Source organism: Crocodylus siamensis, chromosome 2 (assembly GCF_052110815.1).
Source record: "Crocodylus siamensis isolate JL-2025a chromosome 2, ASM5211081v1, whole genome shotgun sequence".
In the NCBI taxonomy this organism is placed as follows: Eukaryota; Metazoa; Chordata; order Crocodylia; family Crocodylidae; genus Crocodylus; species Crocodylus siamensis.
This window is the reverse complement of record NC_143396.1, coordinates 210,506,698-210,529,776: the sequence shown is the minus strand read 5'-3', so window position 1 is coordinate 210,529,776 and position 23,079 is coordinate 210,506,698. Positions and strand designations below refer to the sequence as shown.

At 42.8% G+C, this 23,079-nt stretch overlaps 1 protein-coding gene across 1 annotated transcript in view; it reads right to left on the bottom strand.

The window, feature by feature from the left end:
- Positions 1-23,079, bottom strand: part of PDHX (pyruvate dehydrogenase complex component X) — a 104,976-nt gene that overhangs the window by 19,357 nt on the left and 62,540 nt on the right. The window contains exons 7-8 of the mRNA XM_090032930.1: positions 22,172-22,319; positions 6,908-6,966 (exon numbers count right to left, since the gene is read on the bottom strand). Of these exons, the coding sequence (XP_089889056.1) occupies positions 6,908-6,966; positions 22,172-22,319 (207 nt within the window). The remainder of the gene's footprint in view (positions 1-6,907; positions 6,967-22,171; positions 22,320-23,079) is intronic.

The following is a 23,079-nucleotide window of genomic DNA, read 5'->3' as shown; positions in this document are numbered from 1 at the left end:
AGAGGGTGGCAGGGAACAGCCCCAGGGTCGCCAGGCCAGAAGCCTTTGCTAGGCAGAGGTTTCCGGTTGGGCCTTGCTGCTGCTGCTGCCTCTGGGTCCTGCCACCAACTTATCCTGGGTCCTGCTGCCACTGGCGCCTCATCAGCTTTGACAGGCAGCCACAGAGAAATAATAGTTAATTTTATAAAAAGCTTTTAGGGGCCCTGCAGGCTGGATAGAATGGCCTGGTGGGCCAAATCTGGCCCTTGAGCCATATTTTGCCCACCCCTGTTTTATAGGTACCTCCTTTTTCCACAAAAAGTAAGCACTACAGTCTGCTAATATGGGGCAAGACCATGATAGAAATCATGTTTACTGACTCTGTTCACACAGCACCACCCTATTCCAAACCATAAGTTTCAAGTTGAACTTTAGAAATGAAAGAAGAGTGTTTGACTGCATATGTTTTAAATGCAAGGCAGAAAAGACTTGGAGTGGGTGGATGGTCATCTAGTAAGAGGAGTAGGCTAAGATGCAGGCTTGAGAGTATCATGGAAACAAGTTTAAAGGTTCATAAAAACATAGAAAGAAATTTGCCAATGAAGAGTTTCATCAGAGAGGATGGTATAAATGTTTAAGCGACAGCTTTCCAATAAGTAAACTCCAGCAAGATTAGAGTAGCTCCTTTTTTGAGTTAAAGGGATTTTGTTCCTCTCTCTCTCAAAAACGCAGGTTTGATACAATATCCTTATGCCACAGGCACTCCCCTTGTTCAGCAGAGCACATATGATCTCTTTGGTATCCTCTACCCTAGGCAACACTGTTTTAAAAGGTGCTCTATACATAGATCAAACAGGTCCCTGCTTTGGGTTCTCTGAGGATAAAACACCTTGAGACACTTCAAATAATATCATGAAGCAGATAGTTCTGTTTTCCACTTTACTCCTGGAGGGGGTTTACCGAAAGAGACCACTAAGCTTATGGTGCTCTGGTTTATTACCTTGTTTTCACAGTGGAGAGTTTGCAATGAAGCCCTGAAATTAAAATCTAGAGAGAATATTGCAAAAAAAGGAAAAAAAGAAATATGAGGAATGGGAAGAAAAAAAAGAGATGAGAAAATAGGAGAAAGTAGGGAGTCAATTTAGTTAACAATACTGGAAAAATGTAACAGAAAAATGAAGTTCAGGATTTTAAAGATTCTTGGTTTTTTTCTATATTACAGTTGGACATATGGACATGGGTCCTCCGGATACAGAGTTTTCCACATGAGGCTCAAGAAAACTACAGTCATTAAGATGTTTAGACAGAGTAAATGAGTTGAACAAAAGGTTAAATGAAGTGGAAATCCCAAAAGAGTACGTTTTAATTTCTGTAACAAAAAAATGTAAGGAAATATAGTGTTTCCTCAGGAGGAAAACACTTGCAACAATAGGAATGCATCATTCTTTGGAATAGATGCACTGAAAATATATGCCATTAGATATTAAATTAAACTCCAGTTTGCCAAAAGATATATTAAAGGTGAACAAAGCATGAATGTGATAATAGTCTCTCAGGTCATTAAGATACATATCTAGAACATCAATACACACGCATATATGTGCACATACATACACACACACACACACATACACATACCCATATGTATACCCATGCACACATATGTATATTAATAATATTATTGTATATATATTGTATATATAATGCATGTTAATATGCATATTAATCATAAAATACATACGTACACACACACACACACACACGATTATTAATCTACATATAGGGCATTTATGCATGTACCTTTGTCTGCTCTGACGTGCTGGAAATCCAGTGCATCAGAGCAAACTCAGTTCATTGAGTCTATGGAGCACGTGAGCTTATGTGCCCCAGCACTGAGTCACATACATTTGAACTAAAGCACCTCTGCCATTTTCTCAGTGCCAATTCACATTTTGCCACTTATATAAGTGTATGCGCCACAGTACTAGGAGCTTTTAAAAGTAACCAGTGCTCTGGCGCATGCATGTGTACAAATGCCCAAAGAGGTGAAATGTAATGATTAATTGACTGTTGTACCTAGGCACTGCAATAACTGCTGTTGCTTCATTACAGGTGGCAAATTTTCTTTAAAGGATCCAAACAGACTTTTCATAAAAGCTCTCTGGTTAATCTGAATACATTCACAATCAGAGGTCCAGCAGTATTTTGGATTCAATTTTACTGGACTGAAGTGAGCAAATTAGAAGCCAAGGCTGTCCCTCAGGCTTCATCCAGTTTGTTTGATATGGAGGGCACTTAGAACTGTGGATGATCTCTCCTGTTGTACAAAACATGCTTAAATAAAAAGCAACAGGGCTGAATTTGTCTCTTATTTACTCCACTGAATTCAGGAGTTACTTTTGATTTGTATTGGTAAGAGGTCAGAATCAGGCTTAAAGTTTCTGACAATGAACATCTTGAACAAGGATCTGAAGCTTTTACTGTGCATGTCTACACATGCGTTTTAATGCACATTAGCTTATTTTTATGTGCATTAAAGCACTACTTTAAAAATGTGCTATTTAGTTAATGCTCATTAAAATAGGCTAAGAGGTATGGGACTATTCAGCTGGAAGAAGCAAAGGCTCAGCGCTGACTTGGTGGCAACCTATCAGACTGGGAGAATGTCAGATCACCAGGGCACCCCAAAGGAAGACAAGGTCTAATGGTCACAAACTGCTGGAAAACGGTTTCAGACTTGACATAAGGAAAAACTTCTTTACCATTCAAGTTCCCATAGTCTGGAATAGACTCCTCTCAGAACTGGTGCAAGCACCTACTCTGGATACCTTTAAGAAATGTTTGGATGCTTATCTTGCTGTGGTGATCTGACCCCAGCTGACTTCCTGTCCCTTGGGCAGAGGGCTGGACCCAATGATCTTGTGAGGTCCCTCCCAGCCCTAACATCTATGAAACCTATGGAAAAGTCTCCATGTTCCTTAAACAAGGCAGTAGCTCTATCCCCAAGACACGCATTCTATGGGTGTGGACAGACTTAACAACTGAACCATTCCAAAATATCATAATTTCAAAACGGGTTCAGAACTGTGTTAAGTGCTGCAGCTCTGACACCAGGGGATGGGATCGAGCACCTGAATCCAGGAGAAATGTTTGCACCTATGCTTTGGAACTCCCAGAGGCAGGTGACCTGGGGTTGGGAGCATTGTCATTTGTCTGCTTTCTGTTGTTTCTTGAACATGAGTTCAATAAAATTTAGTAGCATGCAAGTGATTGAAGTCTGCAGTGTCCTCACCTGACTTGGGGTGCAGGTAGGGAAGGAAGAGCATTTGGAGCCACACTTTTTGGTTCCTGGGGGGGGTTGGGCGGCATGATATGGGGCTTTAAAATAAAATGTCCTTCCCAAAAACATTTCTCCCTAGCCCAGCCACGAGCATTCTGACTAAATACAAGAATTCACTGAATGAAGCCAATGCATAAAGTCTGTATTATGAAAGAGGTTAGACTGAATGATCATAAAGGTCTCTCTGTCCTTAAAAATAAATTTATGAATTCATAAATAAACCACCTGTAGCATATATCCAAGTCATGCAAAGCTCATCCCTCAGTAGAGCGTTAATAATGTGTATACATTGCATATTATATATAAGAAGAAAGTTGCACTTAAAATTTGACCTTAACTTTGAATTTTCTTGAAATAGAGAGGTTTTCAGTTGCACTGTTATTTAAGGTAGATTTACATGGGAACCTGAAAATTCAGTGTCCTCACCTGCAGAGTTTAAACAGAACAGGAATGGATAAAAATATGCAGCAGGACTTACGTACCATAATAAGCAGTAGGTTTTGGATAAGGTAAATTCTATGCTGACTAAACCACACTTGCACTAAAGGACTTGCATGGGATACAAGTAGAGAATTTGGTATTCCTCCTTTATTTTCAGGTGCATGCTATTAATCACTTTGATAGGAGAATAAGACAATAATAGGGTTGGGAAGGACCCCAAAAGTAATCTAGTCCAGTGTTTCTCAACCTGAGGGTCACAACCCCAAAGTGGGTCACAAGAATATTTGAAAAAATCATGAAGAAGTCCCAGAAACAAATGGGAAAGAATGGGTTTCTCCTTGCAGGCTGGCAGCCTTCCAGCCTGCGAGGAGGACTTGAGGTGATTGGAGGCAGCAGGCGCACATGAATCTGTGCGTGCACATGGCTGGCATACAGCCAGGCAGGGTCGTGGGAGCAGCCCCAGCAGCTGGACGCAGGTAAGTGTGTGGGGAGCGACGGTTGGAGGTCCAGGGCTTGTAGACTGTTGCGGGGGGTGGGGGGGAGGGATGAGAGGGGTGTAGAGGGGATGGATGTGCGCAGGAGGCGGCAGGTGCCTACCAGCACGGGGGGAAGGTGGCGGGCACTGAGGCTGTGTCAGGGCAGGGAGGACTGGGGTGGGGAGGGGCGGAGAAGGCATCTTCCCCTCCTGCGGAGGAAGGATGAGGGTGTCCTTCAGGGGCTAGGCTAGGAAGCTGCTTGGCGAGGCTGACGGCACCAGAGCCAGTGCCCATACTCACAGGGCCAGTGCACCTGGGAGATGCTGCTCAGGGGGCAGGAAGGACCATGACCAGGCTGCCTGGTGTGATGCAGGAAGCCCAGCCCAGGGCGGGGGGGCCACAGGCTTCCCCTCCTCCTCCTCCCTTCAGCCTGTGCTGGGGCTGGACTTGCTCTGCTGCCACCTGCATGAGCTGGAGCTGCTGCAGCCACCACTCTCCGGGCTGAATGGGACAGGGCACTGAAAGTTGGGAGGGGCACCAACATGACCCAGTGGGGTAGAGGGGCAGGAGACTGTGGCTTGGGAGCAAGGGCACCAGCAAGGCCAGGGGGCTGTGGGTGGGGAGTGAGGGGCACCAGCAGTACCAGGGATCTGTGGCTTGGCCATGAGGGGCAGGGCCAGGGGGCTATGGGTTGGAACTGGCCATTAATGTTCACAAATGGGTCCTGGTACAAAAGAGGTTGAGAAGCACTGATTTAGTCCAAACCCTGCACAAATGTAGGACATGTTTATCCTAAATTATTTGTAAGTTTTTTCTGAAAAATCTCCAAAGATTATTATTTCATAACTTCTCTGAGCAGCTTGTTCTACTGTCCACAGACATTCATGGTCCATCATGGAGAAAGTGAAGTACTTTGGGGAAGTACTTACAGGCCCAAAGAAGCATTTCATCTAAACTCAACAATGTACAAGAGGAGCACACTGAAAGCCATATAAATGTGATTAAGTTCCATCATGGAAATTAGGCAGTATTTTATTATTTTATGATGATGCCTGCAGGGACAGCTACTATTCCTTTCTACCCCTGAATCCTTACTTCTGACCTAACACTTCAATTTGTATCTAAACTTACCCTAGTTAAGCTACCAGAGAAGCAGCAATAAACCGCAAAGCCTTATGTCAGTCATCCCAAGTCCTATCAAGTTATTATCTACCTGTCAACCTTCAGATCTCTAATAGAACATATATAAAAATGATGCAAAGTACCCTTCTTTGGCTGTTACATGAACTACAGGGAGCTGCTAAAGTATAACGTACACATGCAAACCTAGACAAGCATTTATGTCTCCAATGAGAAAGGTGGGTTTTTTTAAATGCAACTTCTGTAAGAACCCAGGCGAAACAGCATTGAAACAGCATTGAAACAAAACTGGTGGCGAAATTTCGCACAGCCCTCGTAATGAGGGATGTCAGCTATGCAACTTATGCCATGTGTTATATTTTCTTATAGCTGTAAAATAATGCAAGTTGGTTAACTTTTAATGCTTACTTCAATGTACAAAAGCAACAAGAAACTCTTATATTCTGATTAATGATGGTCGGCTTAGTCTACCAATAAAATGACTGCCATCATATGAGGGTCAGTCAAAAACCAAAAGGACCTCATGGTAAAGTATGTTTAGGCTAGCCCATGAGTATTGGTAATTGTGTCACTCTTCTTTGTAGCCCCACTGTTAATCCATGAAGATAAGCCAAAGTTACAATAAGGCTCATTCCACTTAGAAAGAAGATATGGGCTGCTCCCATTGCTAAGTTTGTATATCAAACACATGTAAACTTTTGCACATCACTGGACTTTGGTCTCCTCAACGAAGACTTGGAAAGTGGCTTGAAAAGGTAAAACGTACTTAAAGCAAGATTTAAAGGATCTAAAGGGATGAGGAAGGACCTCAGATGCAAGGTTTTTGATGTTCTCCATTGTTAACCAAGTAAAATGTATGTGAGCATTGCTGTAGAGGTAGAGTACTTTCTTCAACAGCATTCCTCAACACTGCTTCAAAAGGCTGAATAAGGGTTCTTGTTTGCATGCAGCAGTAGTAGTCTATATTCACCATGAACACCTCGTTTAGAAGTCTTTTACAAAGACACCACAAATGTCCCAAAAACATCAAAAGGATTTTGTACCATTCATGTCTTCTGCAACCAAAAACTGATTACAGAATGCAATTGTCCCCTGGTGTAATTAAGACTTGTAACTGCCACTGTTATAACTGTGCTGAGACATGTCAGTCAACAATCAGTCTTCATGGAACTGACATTCAAACAGGCAGTACTACATATGGATTATATTGCTAGTTATATTTCCTGAATTATAGGGGAAGATGTCCTATTATTTTTTTTCTAACTCTCTATCTCTTCATGCCTCTGGCAGAACTGCTGTTCACAGCATTACTAAGTAGATAAATTCTCTCTGATTAGACAGTGGAGAGTGGTAGGTGTGTTCTGTGTTATGTGAACAAAGTTTAGAACATTAACATTCAGATACAAAGTAAAGCACCAGATTATAGCCAAGCTGTATTCCTATACATGCAAACATTGAATATTCTCCCAGAAACCCTTCTTTCCCTCCCCTCCTCTGCCATATGTTATTTATTTATCAATGATTTACTTACTTTGATGGTAACTGCTGTTGCCTTAATAATAAAGTCATTTACTGATACTTTAATATTATCTGCAAAAAGAAAAACATAGAAAAGACAGATATGATGGTTATCAGTATAACTACATAAATTAACCACGCACTATGTACAGAGAATATTCTTGCATTTCAGTCAATCCATCTTTGCCCAATAGCCTCAGGATGTTTGTAAATTCATACTAATGCATAATATTAAGTAACTAAGGATTATTCAGTTTCACAGTCTACATGTACAACATACAATGCATAAACTCTAGACACAAAGCATAGGGCTTTTATTCTCAAAAACCAAAGAAACAAACAACTTAATTCAGGAAAAAAATGTATTAGCCCCAAAAAGAACAAAGGTGAAAAATGGTAACTGTGACTAAACAGATGGATGAAACCCGTTTTCTGCTTTATTCAGTGTACAATCGATATATCACAAGAACAACTGTTCTTGCAGGATTTTGATCATGAGGGCAGAACTCTCATGTGAACACATGAAGCTGTAAAGTTAGAGGCTCATGGGCAGGATTTTCAAGGGAATTTTAAAAATTTTTAAGTCAGTGGGATTTGCATATGCTTAGGCTCATAGCCATGGACTCTAAACCAAAATCCTAAACCCTGGTGTCTGAAGCCAAACCACAATTTCATCAAACTGACTTATCACATTAACACATTTGCACCCATCGGCTGTTATGACGTGGTGTTGTCGACATGAAGATTTCAGCAGCTTCAACAATGGATGGATGTTCTTGGGACTGCTATCAAGAGATGGGAATCCATCTGATGAGAATGGGGAAGAGCATCTTTGGGCGTTGACTGCCCAACCTAATAAGGAGGTCTTTAAACTAGGGTTAAAGTGATCAACGGGGGATAGTGATCAAAACCTTCCAGCAACAGAGCACATAATCCAGAGGGGAAAGGACTTAAAGAAGCAATTCAATTCTAGGAGAGGGCCAGCGAGTGACAGGACAGCACTAAGCGGCACAAAAGCTTAGTGAGGAAGTCAAAATGCAAAATACATCTGATGCATGTATACAAATGCGTGAAGTATGTGGAATAAACAAAATGAGCTGGAAGCTGCAGCCTATGAAAAGAACTATGATGACTGGCATCACCGATAGCTCTTATGACTGGAACTTCAACATTGAGGGTTACTCTCCCTTTCAGAAGGACAGGGTTGGGAGAAAGGGTGGTGGTGTTTCCTTGTATGTCAAAAACAAATGATTGTTCCCAGATTCAGGAAGAGGATGACTACAAAGCAAAATGCATTTGGGTGAAGATGAAAGGTGAAAGATTCAGCACAGATATTGTAGTGGGGATTTATCATAGACTACATAATCAGGAAGGGGAGGTAGATGAGGCACTCTTCAAGCAAGGGACAAGCCTATCCAAAAGCCATATGATGGTACTGATGGGAGATTTCAATTTTCTGGACATCTGCTGGAATAAAAATGCAGCCAAACATAAAATGTCAAGCTGGTTCCTAACTTGTGTGGAAGACAACTTTCTGTTCCAGAAAGTGAAAGATACAACTAGGGGATTATCTTAGACCTTGTCCTGACCAACAGGGAAGAACTGGTAGAGGATGTAAAGGTGGTGGGTAACTTGGGAAGAAACAATCATGGTATGACAGCATTCCAGATCCTGACACAGGAAAACCATGAAGTCATCAAAATTAGGATACTAGATTTAAAAAAGACAGATTTTATCTGATTCAAGGAGTTAATATGCATGGTGTCATGAGAGGATGACTGAAGCATAATGGTACCCAGGAGGGCTGGAAGCTTCTAAGGGCAAAGGGAACACAGAAAGAAGGGCAAGAGACCAATTTGGCTGCACAAGGAGCTTCTAAAATACCTCTAATGCAAAAGAAAAAAACTGCAGGCAATGAAAGAATGGGCAGGTCACCAAGGAAATGTACCAGGACATAGCAAGAACCTGAAGGGACAAAACAATGAAGGCAAAGATAAAGAATGAGATGAACCCGGCAAAGGAGGTTACGGACAACAAAACAAGGTTCTCTATAAGTATACTGGCCAGAAAAGAAGGACGAAGGAAAGTGGATGCTTAGTTAACAAGCCAGGGGAAACTCCAAACCTAAGATACAAAAAGGCAGAGCTACTCAACATCTATTTCGCCTGTCTTCACAAAAAAACAAAGATGCAGCCAGACACCTAATAAAGATCATCTGGATAAGGAACAGAGCAGATAAAAATAGATGGTCAGAGTGGATCTGAATGAATTCAAATCAGCAAGGCCAGATGAACTTCATCCCAGGATCCTGAAACAACTGGCAGAGGAGATCTCAGAGTCCTTGGCAATGATATTCATGAAGATGTGGGAGACAGGCCAGGTACCACCAGACTGGAAAAGGGCCAATATAGTGCCCCTCTTTAAAAAAAGGCAAGGAGTACCCAAAGAACTACAGACCAGTTAGGATCACTTCAATACCTGGGAAGTTACTGGAGCATATCCTAAGGACAGCCATTTGCAAGAATCTGGAGAAGGAAAGGCTAATCACAAGCAGCCAGCATGGATTTATGAAAAACAAATTGCATCAAATGAACCTGTTCTCCTTCTTTGGTAAAGTAACTACTTTGGGTGGATGAAGAGAACACTGTGGATGTAGTGCATCTGGACTTTAGCAAGGCTTTTGACAAGGTCCTGCATGACTTTCTCATAAACAAGTTGGAGAAATGTGAGCTAGCTAAAACTACAAGATGGATAGATAACTGGCTCAACAGCTGCAAGCAAGGGGCAATTATTAGGGCTGTCAATTAATCATCATTAATATGTATGATTAACGCAAGTAACAATTAGCACGTTAAATTTTTTAACGCACTAATTGCACACATGATTTTGAAGCCTGTGCCTGGGCTGCCTTGCCCCGCTTCTGTGACCACTGCCTTTGGGCTGCCCAAAGGGGCAGCAGTAGCTCTGCAAAGAATCTGTAGGGCAGCCCAGGTGCAGGCTCTGGGTAGCTGCAGCAGGAAGGGGGGAGCTGGGTGCATCCACACATCCATGAACAACCCCCATCCAGGGCCCTGAGCACCTGGGCTGGCAGTGCTGGGGGTTTAGGAAGGCGGTGCTGAGCTGTGACCTGGCTGCCTGGCACCCTCGGGCCCCATGGCTTGGGATCGCCTGGGAGCTCCGGCATGAGCTGCCACTGAGCCTGCGAGTCCCAGCGCACCCCCGCTCCAGGCCTTCAGGGAGCAGTGGCAACAGTGGCTCCGTGCACCCTGCCACCTCCCACGGCCCCCAGCCCATGCCATGCTGCACATCCAGCCCCAGGCCAGTACTGCCAAGGCTGCAGCGCCAGGCAGAGCTGCCACTCTTCATCATCTGGGCTCCTGCCAGGACCTGCACAGAGCCAGTGGGTCCCAATGGGAGCCCAGGTGGCAAAGGGAGGAGAGAAGCAGCTCTGCCAAGCTTGGTGGTGTTGGGCATAGCTCAGGTGACACTATGCTGGGGCCGGGCGTACAGCATAGTGCAGGTCAGGGGCTGTGGGAAGTGGCTCCACAGAAATCCCACCCCTGCCTACTAGCAGTGGCTGCCTCTGTGGGGGCGCAGGGCCGCTGTCACTGCTGCTCCCCAGGGGCCCGGACCGGGGATAAGCAGGGGCCTGAGGGCCCAGAGGCAGCTCATGCCAGAGATCCCAGGTGGTTCTGACCTGCATTGAGCCCAAGCTTTTGAGGGCACCAGGCAACCTTGCTGTGGTGGTTCTGTGTGGGTCCTGGTGGGACATGGGCTCTGGGTGGCTGCAGCAGGAAGCTGTGGGGGGGGATGGGGACACCCACCCACAGCCCCCATTCCAGGGCCCCAAGCAGCCAGGCTGGCAGTGCCGGGGGTTCAGGGAAGGTGGCGCTGAGCCGTGGCAGGGCTGCCTGGCATACAACCTGCCCTGGGCCTGAGAAACCGTCTGGGACCCACAGAGCAAGTAAATGGGGAGGTTTGAGCCTGGGCCAGGGCTGAAGCAGCTGCCCCCAGCCTGGGCTGCCTGCCGCTGTCACTCCTGAGGCAAGGGTGGGGTAAGCTCACTCACTGCCACTGGGGCTGTGCTCAAGCTGGGGGGTGGGTTTAATGCGATTAAGGTGTTAAATTCATACTCTATGTGAATTTGTAGCATGATGCAGCCATACAAAAGGCAAATGTGATTTGGGGATGTATCAATAGAAGCATTATGTGCAAGACCTGGGAAGTGATAGTGCCTCTACTAAGTACTGGTTACCCTCGTCTGCAGCACTATCTGCCCTCATCTGCAGCACTGTGTGCAGTGCTGGGCTCCACATTTTAAAAGTATGTGGAGAAGCTAGAGAGGGTCCAGAGGCAGGCAACAAAGATGATAAAGGACTTAGAAGGCAAGTCATATGAAGACAGGCTGAAGGAGCTAGGTATATTCAGTTTGCAGAAAAGGTGCTTAAGAGGAGATATGACAGCAGTCTTCAGATATTTGAAGGGCTGCCATAAAGAAGGGAGAAAACACCTTTTCTCTCTTGCTGCAGAGAGGAAGATGTGGAACAATGGCTGGAAGTTGCAGCAAAGTAAGTTTAAATTGGATATCCAGAAAAAACTTTATGGTTAAAACAATGAGGCAGTGGAATAGACCAGTGGTCTCCAAAGTGGGGTGCATGCACCCCAGGGGATATGCAGGAAGAAAATATTAGAACTTCTATTTATATTTATTTTTTATCTAAAAAAATAAGAAAGAAATTAAGCGTTACTAATATTTAATATATGGATGGACACTGGCGCCCTCACTTGGTCTGTATGTCAGATGGTCACGTCACATACAGTACGCAAGTAGTACATGTATATAATTTATAAATAAATAAATATATATATATTGGGGGTACATTATGTGCAAGACCTGGGAAGTGACTGTTCAAGAAGAGGTGAAGCCTCTGGTCAGCCAGTGGGCAGGCTTGATGTAGATGTAGCTATGACTATGTTCTACTATGCGTATTTCCCATGCTTCTGGGCTTTCTTGGCTGCTCCTGCCCTCCCCACCCTTTTTCTATTACACGTGTCAAGGTGTTTTTAAGCCCCCCCAGAGGCACTGGGTGTTGAGCCAAGGCCGGGAACTTTGAGTGGGCTGTGTTAATGTTACTGCTGGGACAAAAAACAGGGGGGTTCCTGGGTAGAAGGTCTTGCCCCTCCACTCAGGGTCAGACTGACTGCCATACTTTGGGTCAGGGAAGACTTTTATGCCATGGTCAAATTAGTATGAAGCGTGTGTGTGCGTGCATGCGTGCGTGGGGGGGGGGCAGGGGTGCCTTCCTCTGCTGCGAACATTACCTGGGACCTCTTGAGAGTACACTGACAATATTTCATAATAGCAGGACATTGGGTACTGTGGTGCCGCTGCTTTGCCTGTGGCAGGTTAGGGTGTTAGGTCTATGTTGCGTCAAGGGTTGACTAGTCTTATGAACAGCTGAGATTATGGCTTGTACAGGATAGTTTGGATAGGGATGGACCTGCCTCAGGTTGGGGGTTGGACTAGATCAGTGATTCCCAAGCTTTTTTTTTTTTTTTTTTTACCATGGCCCAGAGAGAGCAGGATAGGGCATGTGGAGACAGCTGCCTCCCTCCTGGGGCTCCCGACTGCGCAGCTTTAAACCCAGAAGCTCAGCTGTGACCCCACAAGCCACTTGCCCAGGTGGGCAGATGGGGCTTCAAGTTGGGGGCTCATGCCTTGACCCCACAGCCAACCCATCATGGCTTGGTGGTTGGGACCCTCTGGATTTGATGACCCCTGGAGGTCTCTTCCAGCCCTACTTCTCTATGAACCTATAATTCTATGACTGGATGTTAAAGGAAGAAAAAATGGCATGGTGTAGTATCCATTATTTATCTGTTCCCGGGCTGTGAAGAGATTGAATTACTGCATGATAGGAATATACTTCTTGCTCAAGCATACATATGGTATGTAGGAGGTGGTTATGTGATACCCTCTGATGGCAATAAGGAATAGAAAAGTAATTGAATGAAGAGAACATGTGATACTATCCCTCTGGCTGGCACAATAAGAAAGGCTGCATCTTTGCTTTTGACATCATAATGAAAGCACATAACATTGTTCATACTGACTTGTTATGACGGGATGATGATTTATGGGCATAATAGTGACTGCTGGACAAACGCATTGAAGGGAAAAAGAGACTCAGTTTAAATGAAGAAAAAGCATCAATCAATCAGAACTTCAGGCCTTACATAATGTTGATATAATGTCAAAATGTTAGGAAAATTTACAGAGATCCTATTAAAAATAGATCCTATTAAAAATACAGCCCCTTCTCTTCTCTCTCCCTGCCCCAAAACAAGTAGTTTGGTGTACTTAAGTATGGTTAAAACTTGTTGTGGCCATGATAAACCAGGCAAGGGCTTTTTTGTGGTATCTTTTAATGGACCTGGTATTTTAATATATTTACTTAACATTTCTAGATCATTTTAACCTAAAAAATACAAAAATACTAAAGCAGCCTATCACATGTACTATGTACTTCATACATTATCTCTGGGATGCAACCCAGCATGTGTTTAGCAAGGTGTAGGGAAGCAGCACTCCACAGTAGTTTATAATAATAATGGAAGATAACTTGGCATCCAACCAATTTATAAGAATTTAGCATAGCATGGTAAGATTTAAGAAGGGATTTTCACGAAGTACAAACACCAGTTAGGAGCCTGATTTTGATCAGTCAAATGGAGTTAAGTACGTAACTAACTTACTGTCTGCATTATTGATAAAATTAGCAAATGAAGTTTAGTTCAGTGTTAAGTAAAAGTTTTGGGGAGTCAAAACACAACAGGGTATAGCGCAAAGGAGTTTTGATAACTTTTATAAAACCATGTACACAGAGCATATGTACTGGATAGGTATCAGCTCATATGAGATATAACATAATTTCTTTATTTCCCATAAAGAAATCTACTGCATGGACAACAAAAATACTATAAATTTCATTGTTCCTTTTATGATACTTGATACATAAAATGGAAGAATTGCAAGGATTATCTTGAATTCAACTATAAATCAGAAACATCTCATTCTTCAATGTCCCTAGCATCCTTTCACTGTAAAGCTTACTGAGGTAAAGGTATCTGTAAAGGACAAAATTGGCTTAACACAGCAAAGCAAAGAATATTTCTTGATACTTGAATCAGCTGTTTAAAGTATTTTAAAAACAAATCAAAGCCAATATTAGTGATTTAGCCTGGCATCACACAGTAACCTTATAAAGCCTGACTTTTTCAAGTGTGAACATGATAAAAGTATTTGTTCATATCCAAATACCTGTTTCATCCACTTAACCAATATGTAGTATTTATCATTCTACAGAGTCTACCCATAAAAGAGCAAGGAGAGTAACTGCAATAATAGCATAGATGTCATAGACATGAAATAAGCTGCACTGGCAGAACTAGCCTGAATGGTAGCCAGAATCTAGTCTGCTCCATTACTGGTCCTTATCAGATGCACTGGTGTCACTTTCTCTTAGTACCAAGAAATAGCAAAAATGCACTTCACCTAAATACACTGCTACTTCTGCTATCTTTTGTCAGGACTACCGTCATTGCATGGATGTATAACAAACCATAATTTTATATATATATATTTTTTTTTTTTTTACTCTACGGAATGCTGAATTATCTTGTTACTGGGAGACCAGTTCACTTCACTTATCACTTCTTAGAAGCTATCATCCTGTACCACCCAAAACACAAGTTAATAACAATTCATATTTCAGAACAAAATTTAATATTCAGTTAAGAATATTTTTGGTCCTTCCCCACCCACACTCACTTCATATAAATTATAGGAATCCCCAGATGTATATAAATGAGCTGCTAGAGAAACATTTAAGAAAGACTATTCAAATACAAGCAAATCATTATAGAAGGGCACAAGAATTTTACAGTAGAAATAGAATCTATGCCATTTCTTATGACCTACTAAAATTTGAAATCTATTTAATAAATGACTTTGAATGATAACTTCTAAAATATCATTCAAGATAAAGGTAGTTAGAAAACTACTCTACATATATCATCATTATAAAAGTAGTCAATTTTTACTTTACCGAGAACAGGGCATCAGCATCTGGGAAATCTGGAAATATTAGTCAGGGATATTTTTCAAGCAGGAAAATAAATATTTCCCTTATACTTTAGTAAAGCTAAAAGTAGTTTGAGCCGCTCATCAAGGCACAGGATTAAGATTTCATAATGCCTTTATTTTGCCTACCAGGTCTATGAGATCTGTGCCTTAGTTCTGCATCCATAAATGGGAGAACAGCTCATTTACAGAGTACAGCATAAGGAATGGTAAATGTTTATGGAGTGCTTTCAGAATGTGAACCATCTACAAGCACTATGCAATTGCAAACTCAGAAGCCACCAAACTGGAAAAAATCCAGAGTAAATTATTGAGCATCAGCACTCCCTTAGACTAAACAGCATGAGAGGATTGGAACCATGTATGCATGCATGCAAATTTATATATAAGGAAAAAAAAATTGTTGGGTCATCTCTCTTAGGAGAAAGACAAAATACTATGCAAGTACCTGACTATGAATTCTAAATTCTTTGTCCCAATTTTGGAACCCTTGGAGTTGACCTCAATCAAATAACCTTGAAAAATCATCATCCAAAAAGGCATCAACAAATGAGCTGCCACGTGCAAAGAAGCATAACCAGGACCTATATGGTTCTTTTTGTTGTAGGTGTGTGACAGTATCAAAGCTGCTTAGCTTTGTGGCAAAGGCTACGCATTCAGTAAGTCAGAATCCTTTTTTACTATTGTGAACTGGCATTTGGATGACCCCACTAGTATAAAATATTTTTAGCGGGGAAGTGTTATGCTTTGAATTAGAACAGATACCATGTGCAATAAAAACTATACTTTTCATTTTACACATATATCTCTACACAGCTGCACAAAAATTACTGTATATGCAGACTGGATTGCTAGGCTCCCTTTTCCCAGAGACAAGAAAATTGCTCATTCAGGCTGATGTTGGCATTGCTGTATTGAAAACTTAAAAATGGGAGTGTGAAAGCTTCTGACAACGTGGGTTTTAGGTTTCCAGAAACTACAATTCCATCTTTAAAAACACAACAAAAAGTAAAACAAGAAAAACCTCAGGCTGACTAGAAAAAAAAAGAAACATCAAGGAGAAATAAGTGAAAAGATAAAGAAAAAAACACTTACTGAAACATGGAAAAACTGTAAAGATGGTCAAATCGTGAGCTAATTCAATTGTTAATAATTTAACTGACAATTCAACAAATGTTGAATCTGACTGACCAAACAACTCTTAGAACAACACATATATATATTTTTGGAGTCTAACAGATTTGCAGAAGAAAGCTTAACATTGAATTTACTAAGAGGGTAACATTTTCAGAAGTACCTCAATGAAAGTCAATGGAAATTAGATTCCTAAATCACCTAGGTTATGATAAATGATGTACATACTCAATAGTTTATACTTATTACTAATACACTGTTTTAGATTATTTTAACATGGGTTTTATGTATGATACACAGCTGTATATATACAAACTAAACTATACTCTAAGGACATTAAGATTGTTAAGTTCACCACACAATTTTTAAGGAAAGGACAAATGCAACGCTGCCTGTGAAGCTTTTTGCTTCCTTCTATATCTTTGTTATGATATTATGATCCAACCTTTATTCATTTGGTCTAATATTTTTTTCAGAATCCTGAAGTTATTCTGTGCACAAGACTGACTGAGTTCAGGGAATGGGTCAGGGCTGCATAGTGAAGATAGCTATTTTCTGCCGGATCCCATGCATTGATGTTGCAGAAACTGGAAGATGGGAGGTAACCACAGCATGGAATTGTAGGAAGTGAGGGTCTTGTGCTCTAGGTAGTTGAAGACAACCCTGTTCTGAATACCCCAGCTTTTGACAGAGTGATGCTGGAAAAGTTAGTTAAACCAAACTTTCTTGGGTGGCCAACCGCTCTCTGCATGTGCCTCTGTCTGGATGCCCAGCTTGATACTCAGTATTTGTTTTGTGGAAGTGCTTGGCACTCAGTTGCACTTTCATTCAATGACAGCTGTATTCTAAACAAGTAAAGTGCCATAACGTTCTCAGTTTTCCAAGAAAATATGGCCAAAGGCAATAGGTTGAGAGAGAACTGAAAAAACAAAACACCATATGTAGTTCTTCCTGAAAACAAATTAAAGGACAAATTAAAGGACTGCACTCTACGAATATTAGGACTTTGAGAACCTGGGATGAAAAGTGCTTTATGCTATAAACCAGGGGTGGGCAATTATTTTGGCTGGAGGGTCACTAAACAAGTTTTGGTGAGCTGTCGAGGGCTGCAAGGGTGGCCCCATCCCTTGACAAGTGCCCAGCTCCTGGTCACCATCTTGGGACCGGAAGCCCTGCCCCCTAATCTTCACCACCGGAAGTTTCTCCCCTTGCCTCCAGAAGTCCCTCCTTTTGGGAAGGGGGTTTGCTATCTTTGGAACCGGAAAAAAAACCAGATTATATACTAAAAATCAAACATCCACAATAACATTTTTTAATTTTATTTTTAAAAATATTTTTATCCTGATGTGCAAGTTTGCATTGTGTACATAGAGATGATTGCATAATAGCTCAAAATGAAGTCTTACTCTTGTATATTGCGGGGTACATGGAAATGTATGGGGGGTATGGGTGTGTGTGTATGTTGTTTGCTGGGGGCTGTAGGTATGTGTGGATATGTGTGGGGAGGTATGTATGGATGTGGGTATGTGTTTGGGTGGGTATGGATTTTGCAGAGGATGTGGAGGGGGAGGGTGGCTGGGGCGGGTGTGCATGTAGCAGTAAGCGAGGCTCCCCCCAGAGGCACATGGGTGTGTGTTGGGGGTGTGAGGTTTGAGGGGAAGGGTGTTGAGTTTGTCTGGGAGGGTTTGAGGGTATGGTGGGGTGTGCATGGGAGCCCTGCATATGTCCCCTGAGCTGGTCAGCCTCCACCCTACAACAGCCCAGAGCCTGTGCACCCTGCATTGCCTCCCCATCATCGCCAACAGCCCACAGCCGCTGCCCACCCCATGCCTGCTTAACACTGCCTCACTGTGGCACATCCTGCTGACCCCTGGGCATGCAGTGGGGCTGGGGCAGCCCCTTCTGGCTGTCATTGCTGCTGGCCCCAGCTACATGGTACCAGTGGGGACCTGCAGCCTCGACCTGGCACACCCTGAGCCTTCTCCAGACTCACTTGTCCCAGCTCAGCAGCAGCAGCACTGGGGAGAAACTGCTGCTCGGCATGGGGGAAAAGCAGTCCCTTCCCCTTGCGCTGCCAGGCAGCTCTTGATGCAGCCACCTAGAGCCCATGCTATGCCAGGCTGCCACGCATCACCACCACCACTGAATCATAGCCCTGAATCTTCTCTTGAAGTTAGGTACCTAAGCCTTTTTTTCAAAGAACTGAAGAAAGGTTGGTTCTATTTTTCAAAACACAGTGGGGTACAGTGCTGTAGCCCCATTTTATTTAGTAGCTTAGGGGTTAAATCACTCCCCAGAACCTGATCTCCAGTCCAGATTTAGTACAGAAGAATGAAACATGCACTGAAGCATATAGCTTCGTGTTTAGGGATTTGCCCTTATAGTGAGAGATGTTGGTTTACATTCCCTGAGGATGAAATTCAAGTAAGTACTCTAACCAATACACTACTGAATAAGAGAAGAGCAGGATCACCACCATTTGATCCATTAAGCATGGTCTGGGAATGCTGACTACATCAAGCCCTACAGGTGAGATAGGCAAAGAAATGCTAAGGCTGAAGAACTGCAAGATACGGCCCAAAGCAAACCTTTAGATGTGTAAGGGACATTATCACTAAAAATTTAGGTGCCTGCGATCTTCAAGTAGCTCTAGGGTTAAGTGACAACTCAGTGGGGTTTCAAGGATCCACACCAGTTCCTTTGTGCATCTAGCCTAAACTGCTTAAACTTGGAAAAATCTTAGAAAAAATTATTAAAGAATACATCAACAACATGCTAATAACACAAGGCAACATTTTGAGAGATAACCAACAAGGCTTCATTACAGGTAGGTCATGCCTGACCAACCTCATTCCCTTCTATGATCAGGTGACGCATCACCCGGACAGGGGAGGAGAGGTTGTCATTTACTAGGATTTCAAAAAAGCCTTTGACTTGGTCTCCCCTGATGTCCTCATAGTAAAATTGGGGAACTGCAGCCTCGACAAACTCACGGTCTGATGGTTGGGGAAGTGGCTCCATCATCGTACCCAGAGAGTGATAGCCGATGAAACCAAATCAACAAGGCACATGGTGACCAATGGCTTCCTCCAGGGTTCAGTATTCAGACCAGATATTCATAAACAATCTGAATTCAGATTTCAAAAGCAGACTGACTAAGTTTGCAGATGACACTAAATTATGGGGAAGTGAGGTCATTATAGAAGATAGACTGGGGATTCAGGCCAACCAGGACAGGCTCACAAGGCGGGCAGATCAAAACCTGATGACATTACATATGAAGAAATGCAGGGTGCTTCACCTCAGGAGGAAGAACCAACATCATACCTATAGCCTTTGCAGTGCTATGCTTACTAGCACCATGACTGAAAGAGACTTGGGGGTCATGGTTGACCACAAAATGAATATGAGCCATCAATGCGATGTCACAGCCGGCAAAGCAAGTAAAACCCTGGCTTGCATCTACTGATGCATCTCAAGCAAGACCCAAGATGTCATCCTCCTGCTTTATTTGGCCTTGGTGAGGCCACAGCTGGAGTACTGCATCCTATTCTGGGCTCCACACTTTAAAAAGGATGTAGAGAAGCTTGAGAGAGTCCAGAGAAGAACCACGTGCATGATCAGAGGCCAAGAGAGCAGGCCTTATAAGGAGATACTGAGAGGCATGGGGCTCTTCAACTTTGAGAAGTATAGGCTCAGGGGACTTGGTGACAGCCTATATCAGGGAGGTGCATCAGGATCTGGGAGAACATCTGTTCACCAGAGCACCTCAAGGGAACACAAGGTCTACCAGTCACACACTGCTAGAAGACCGTTTTAGACTGAACATAAGGAAAAACTTCTTTACCATCTGAGTCTCCAGAATCTGGCATAGACTCCCCCCAGAATTGGTGCAAGCACCTATTCTGGACACGTTCAGAAAGCATTTGGATGATTATCTTGCTAAGGTCATCTGACCCCAACTGACTTCCTGCTCTTCGGGCAGGGGGCTGGAACCAATGATCTTGGGAGGTCCTTCCAGCCCTAATGTCTATGAAGGCTGCAGTTAGCAGTTTTGCTAAGAGGTGATCATGGGATACCAGATCGAAGGCTTTTTTAAAGTCAAGATATATGGCATCAATCGTAGATTTTTTGAAGTCAAGATATACGACATCTTCTCCTTTGTCCAGCTGATAGGTCACCTGGTCGTAAAAGGAATTAAGAATGGTTAAGCAAGACCTATCTGCAACAAACCCATGCTGGCTATCCCTCAGGATGTTGCCATAGGCCAGCCCACATGGGCTGCTGTCAGAGTGCCACCTGAGCTCCAAAAAAGATCAGACTTCTCAGAACTCAGATGGTGTCTAGGACTTCCCGTTTCAAGAAGCCCAATAGGTGGTGGGGAATGGCGTGCAAACTCTGGAAAAAAATACAAAGTATAGGGATGAGACTTCCTTCATCAGCCCCTAAGTCTTGGGAGGTGGCTGTGATCAGTGCAGCCTCACCGCCTGCACTGTGTAGCCCTAGCCTGGACAGGCAGCACTGAGCTCTGCTCTCCATGCCTGGAGCCTCCCAGCTACTATGGTAAGTTTGGGAGCTTCAGGCACCTGCCAACCACAGCCACTGCTAGGTGAGGCAGGTGGCAGCCAGGTTTCTTCATTAGGACTTTTCCACAGTCCCTGGCAGACATTAAAGGAATGGCACAATTTGGATCAGAGGAATTTTATGCCCCATCCTAAACACTGTATCATGCACATGTGGGACATAAAATTCCCCTGATCCAAACAGCACTACTGCTGAACTGCACCCAACCCACTCTTGCAAACAGGGCAGAAGGAGGCTGTACCCTAGACTCAGGACTAACCCCAGCCAGTTTCAGTCTTGGCCCTGGGTCAGTTTGAGAGCCCAGAATGTCAGGAATGGCCCCAACAGTCCTTGGTCAGTTCGATTTATGGCACCATACAAGTAAGCTACAAAGATGATCCATATATTCTGAGGAATACCTTTGTGGCAGGTGCTAGTTTATGGCACCATAAATCAGCTGAATGTCTGACACTATTACTATTTATAATGTGATTAACTCATTAATTGCATCAGGCTGGTAATGTACCAGGGGCCCATTAATCAGCTACGAGTTAAAAAATGCATCTTTATTCCTAGTAAAGGCAAGGCCATATGCGTACAATTTTAATCAGAATTGATTACCTTTCAATTGACTTAGACTAGCAGACTGCAGGCTTCCAGCACCATAGACTGCTGCAAGGAGTATCTGTCTATTTTTCACTGTAATTACCCCACTGTCCCACATGCAGATTTGTTGTATGGAATTTCAGCCCATAAAAACATACCTCGTTTATATTCTAAATACGTGATTTACTCTTTAGGGGATTAATCAGAAAAAATGCATGAAGTCTGAAGATATACGCAAGAATTTGTATACTCAGCCACCCTATGTTAAACAGCAGTTGCGTCGACATCCTCTCGCTAGTTGGTGAATTAACATCTCTGTCTTCCAATCTCCTGCTGAACTGTCTGAATCCAGTAATCACAAGGAATGACATTGTTTGTATCGGATGTACTAGATGCTGAAGCAGGTGGTAATTTTTGCTTAGCTGTTCCCAGTGTAGTGACAGACATGTCAGAAGTGTCAAAAATGTCTGCGCTGCTCTAATACAGCAGATGATGCGTGAAGAACAATTAAGGACTGGAGAGGACACAAGTAATGCTGATGAATTTTGCAGTAACAGTCTCTTTCAGTCTGGTCTGCATACTGCAAAGCCAGTGCCAGTAAATATTTGTTACCAAGGTAAATAACAGGATAATAAAGTTATCCTGATTATGAAGGCCCTGGAGATGCGCTGCTATGATTTCATAGAGGAGAATAAAATTGCCTCCATATTTGCAGTATGGATATAGTCAGAAGATATAATTTTAGAATTAAAATACTTTTTTCTGAAAAGACTTGACTAAATGAGTTCCTTGTTCCGTCATAAAATAATAATAAAAATAACTTTCACTAACCTTTGACCAATTCTTTCCTTAATTTCAAGATAGCATCAAGTTCACAATCCGCAGTAGCATATGCATGAGGTACAGTAGTTTTAGATTCTGTTAATCTTTTGGCAATAACTCTTCGGATGTTGCTTGCAGGGACTTCTGTGAACGTACCCTACAGAAAGTAATATTTTCCATACTACATATGAGGATAAAATTCTGGCAGCACCACTTAAGTCTCAAAAAACAATATAATTCAATACTAACAGTTATTGACTAAGTTCAAACAAAATATTTGAATTTTTTCATGCTTGCTTCAAGACTACAGGAAGACAAGTCTATTTCAGACCTACACAACAGATTACATGGAACCCAGGAAATGAATAGGGTATGTTGCTTGATTTTTCTCACCCCATAAAACTGAAGGGTAATTAACCAAAATCTGAAAAAAAAATGAGTATTAGTCTCATTGAAACAATCCTGCCAAATTTAAATTCGAATAATTACAAAGGATCCTAGGCACCATAATACGTATGTTAAATTCATACAGTATGTTCTGAGGGTACTTGAGCTCCAAGGGCCGAAGGAAATTAAGATGACTGGCACACACAAGTAGGACTGGCAAGCAGCAATCTTTAAAGCCTCTGTTCATTCCACAATTATATACTTTTAAAACACACTGTATTTACTTGAATACAAGATAAGGTTTTTTCCCCCCCTCAGTCTCCATGGAGAAAAAAGCCCCTCGTGTTACATTTGCATACAACAAAGTGAGCAATTATTTAGACTGGAGAGCCAAGTCAGGAGTTTTGGTGAGCGGTTGAGGCCCCCCAACTCCTCCCCACCTGCCAGGCCAGGTCAGGATCCTTTCCTCCCCCCACAACAGCTCACCAAAACTCCTTAAGGGACTCTGCCCCAGGGCCTGTCTCCGCACC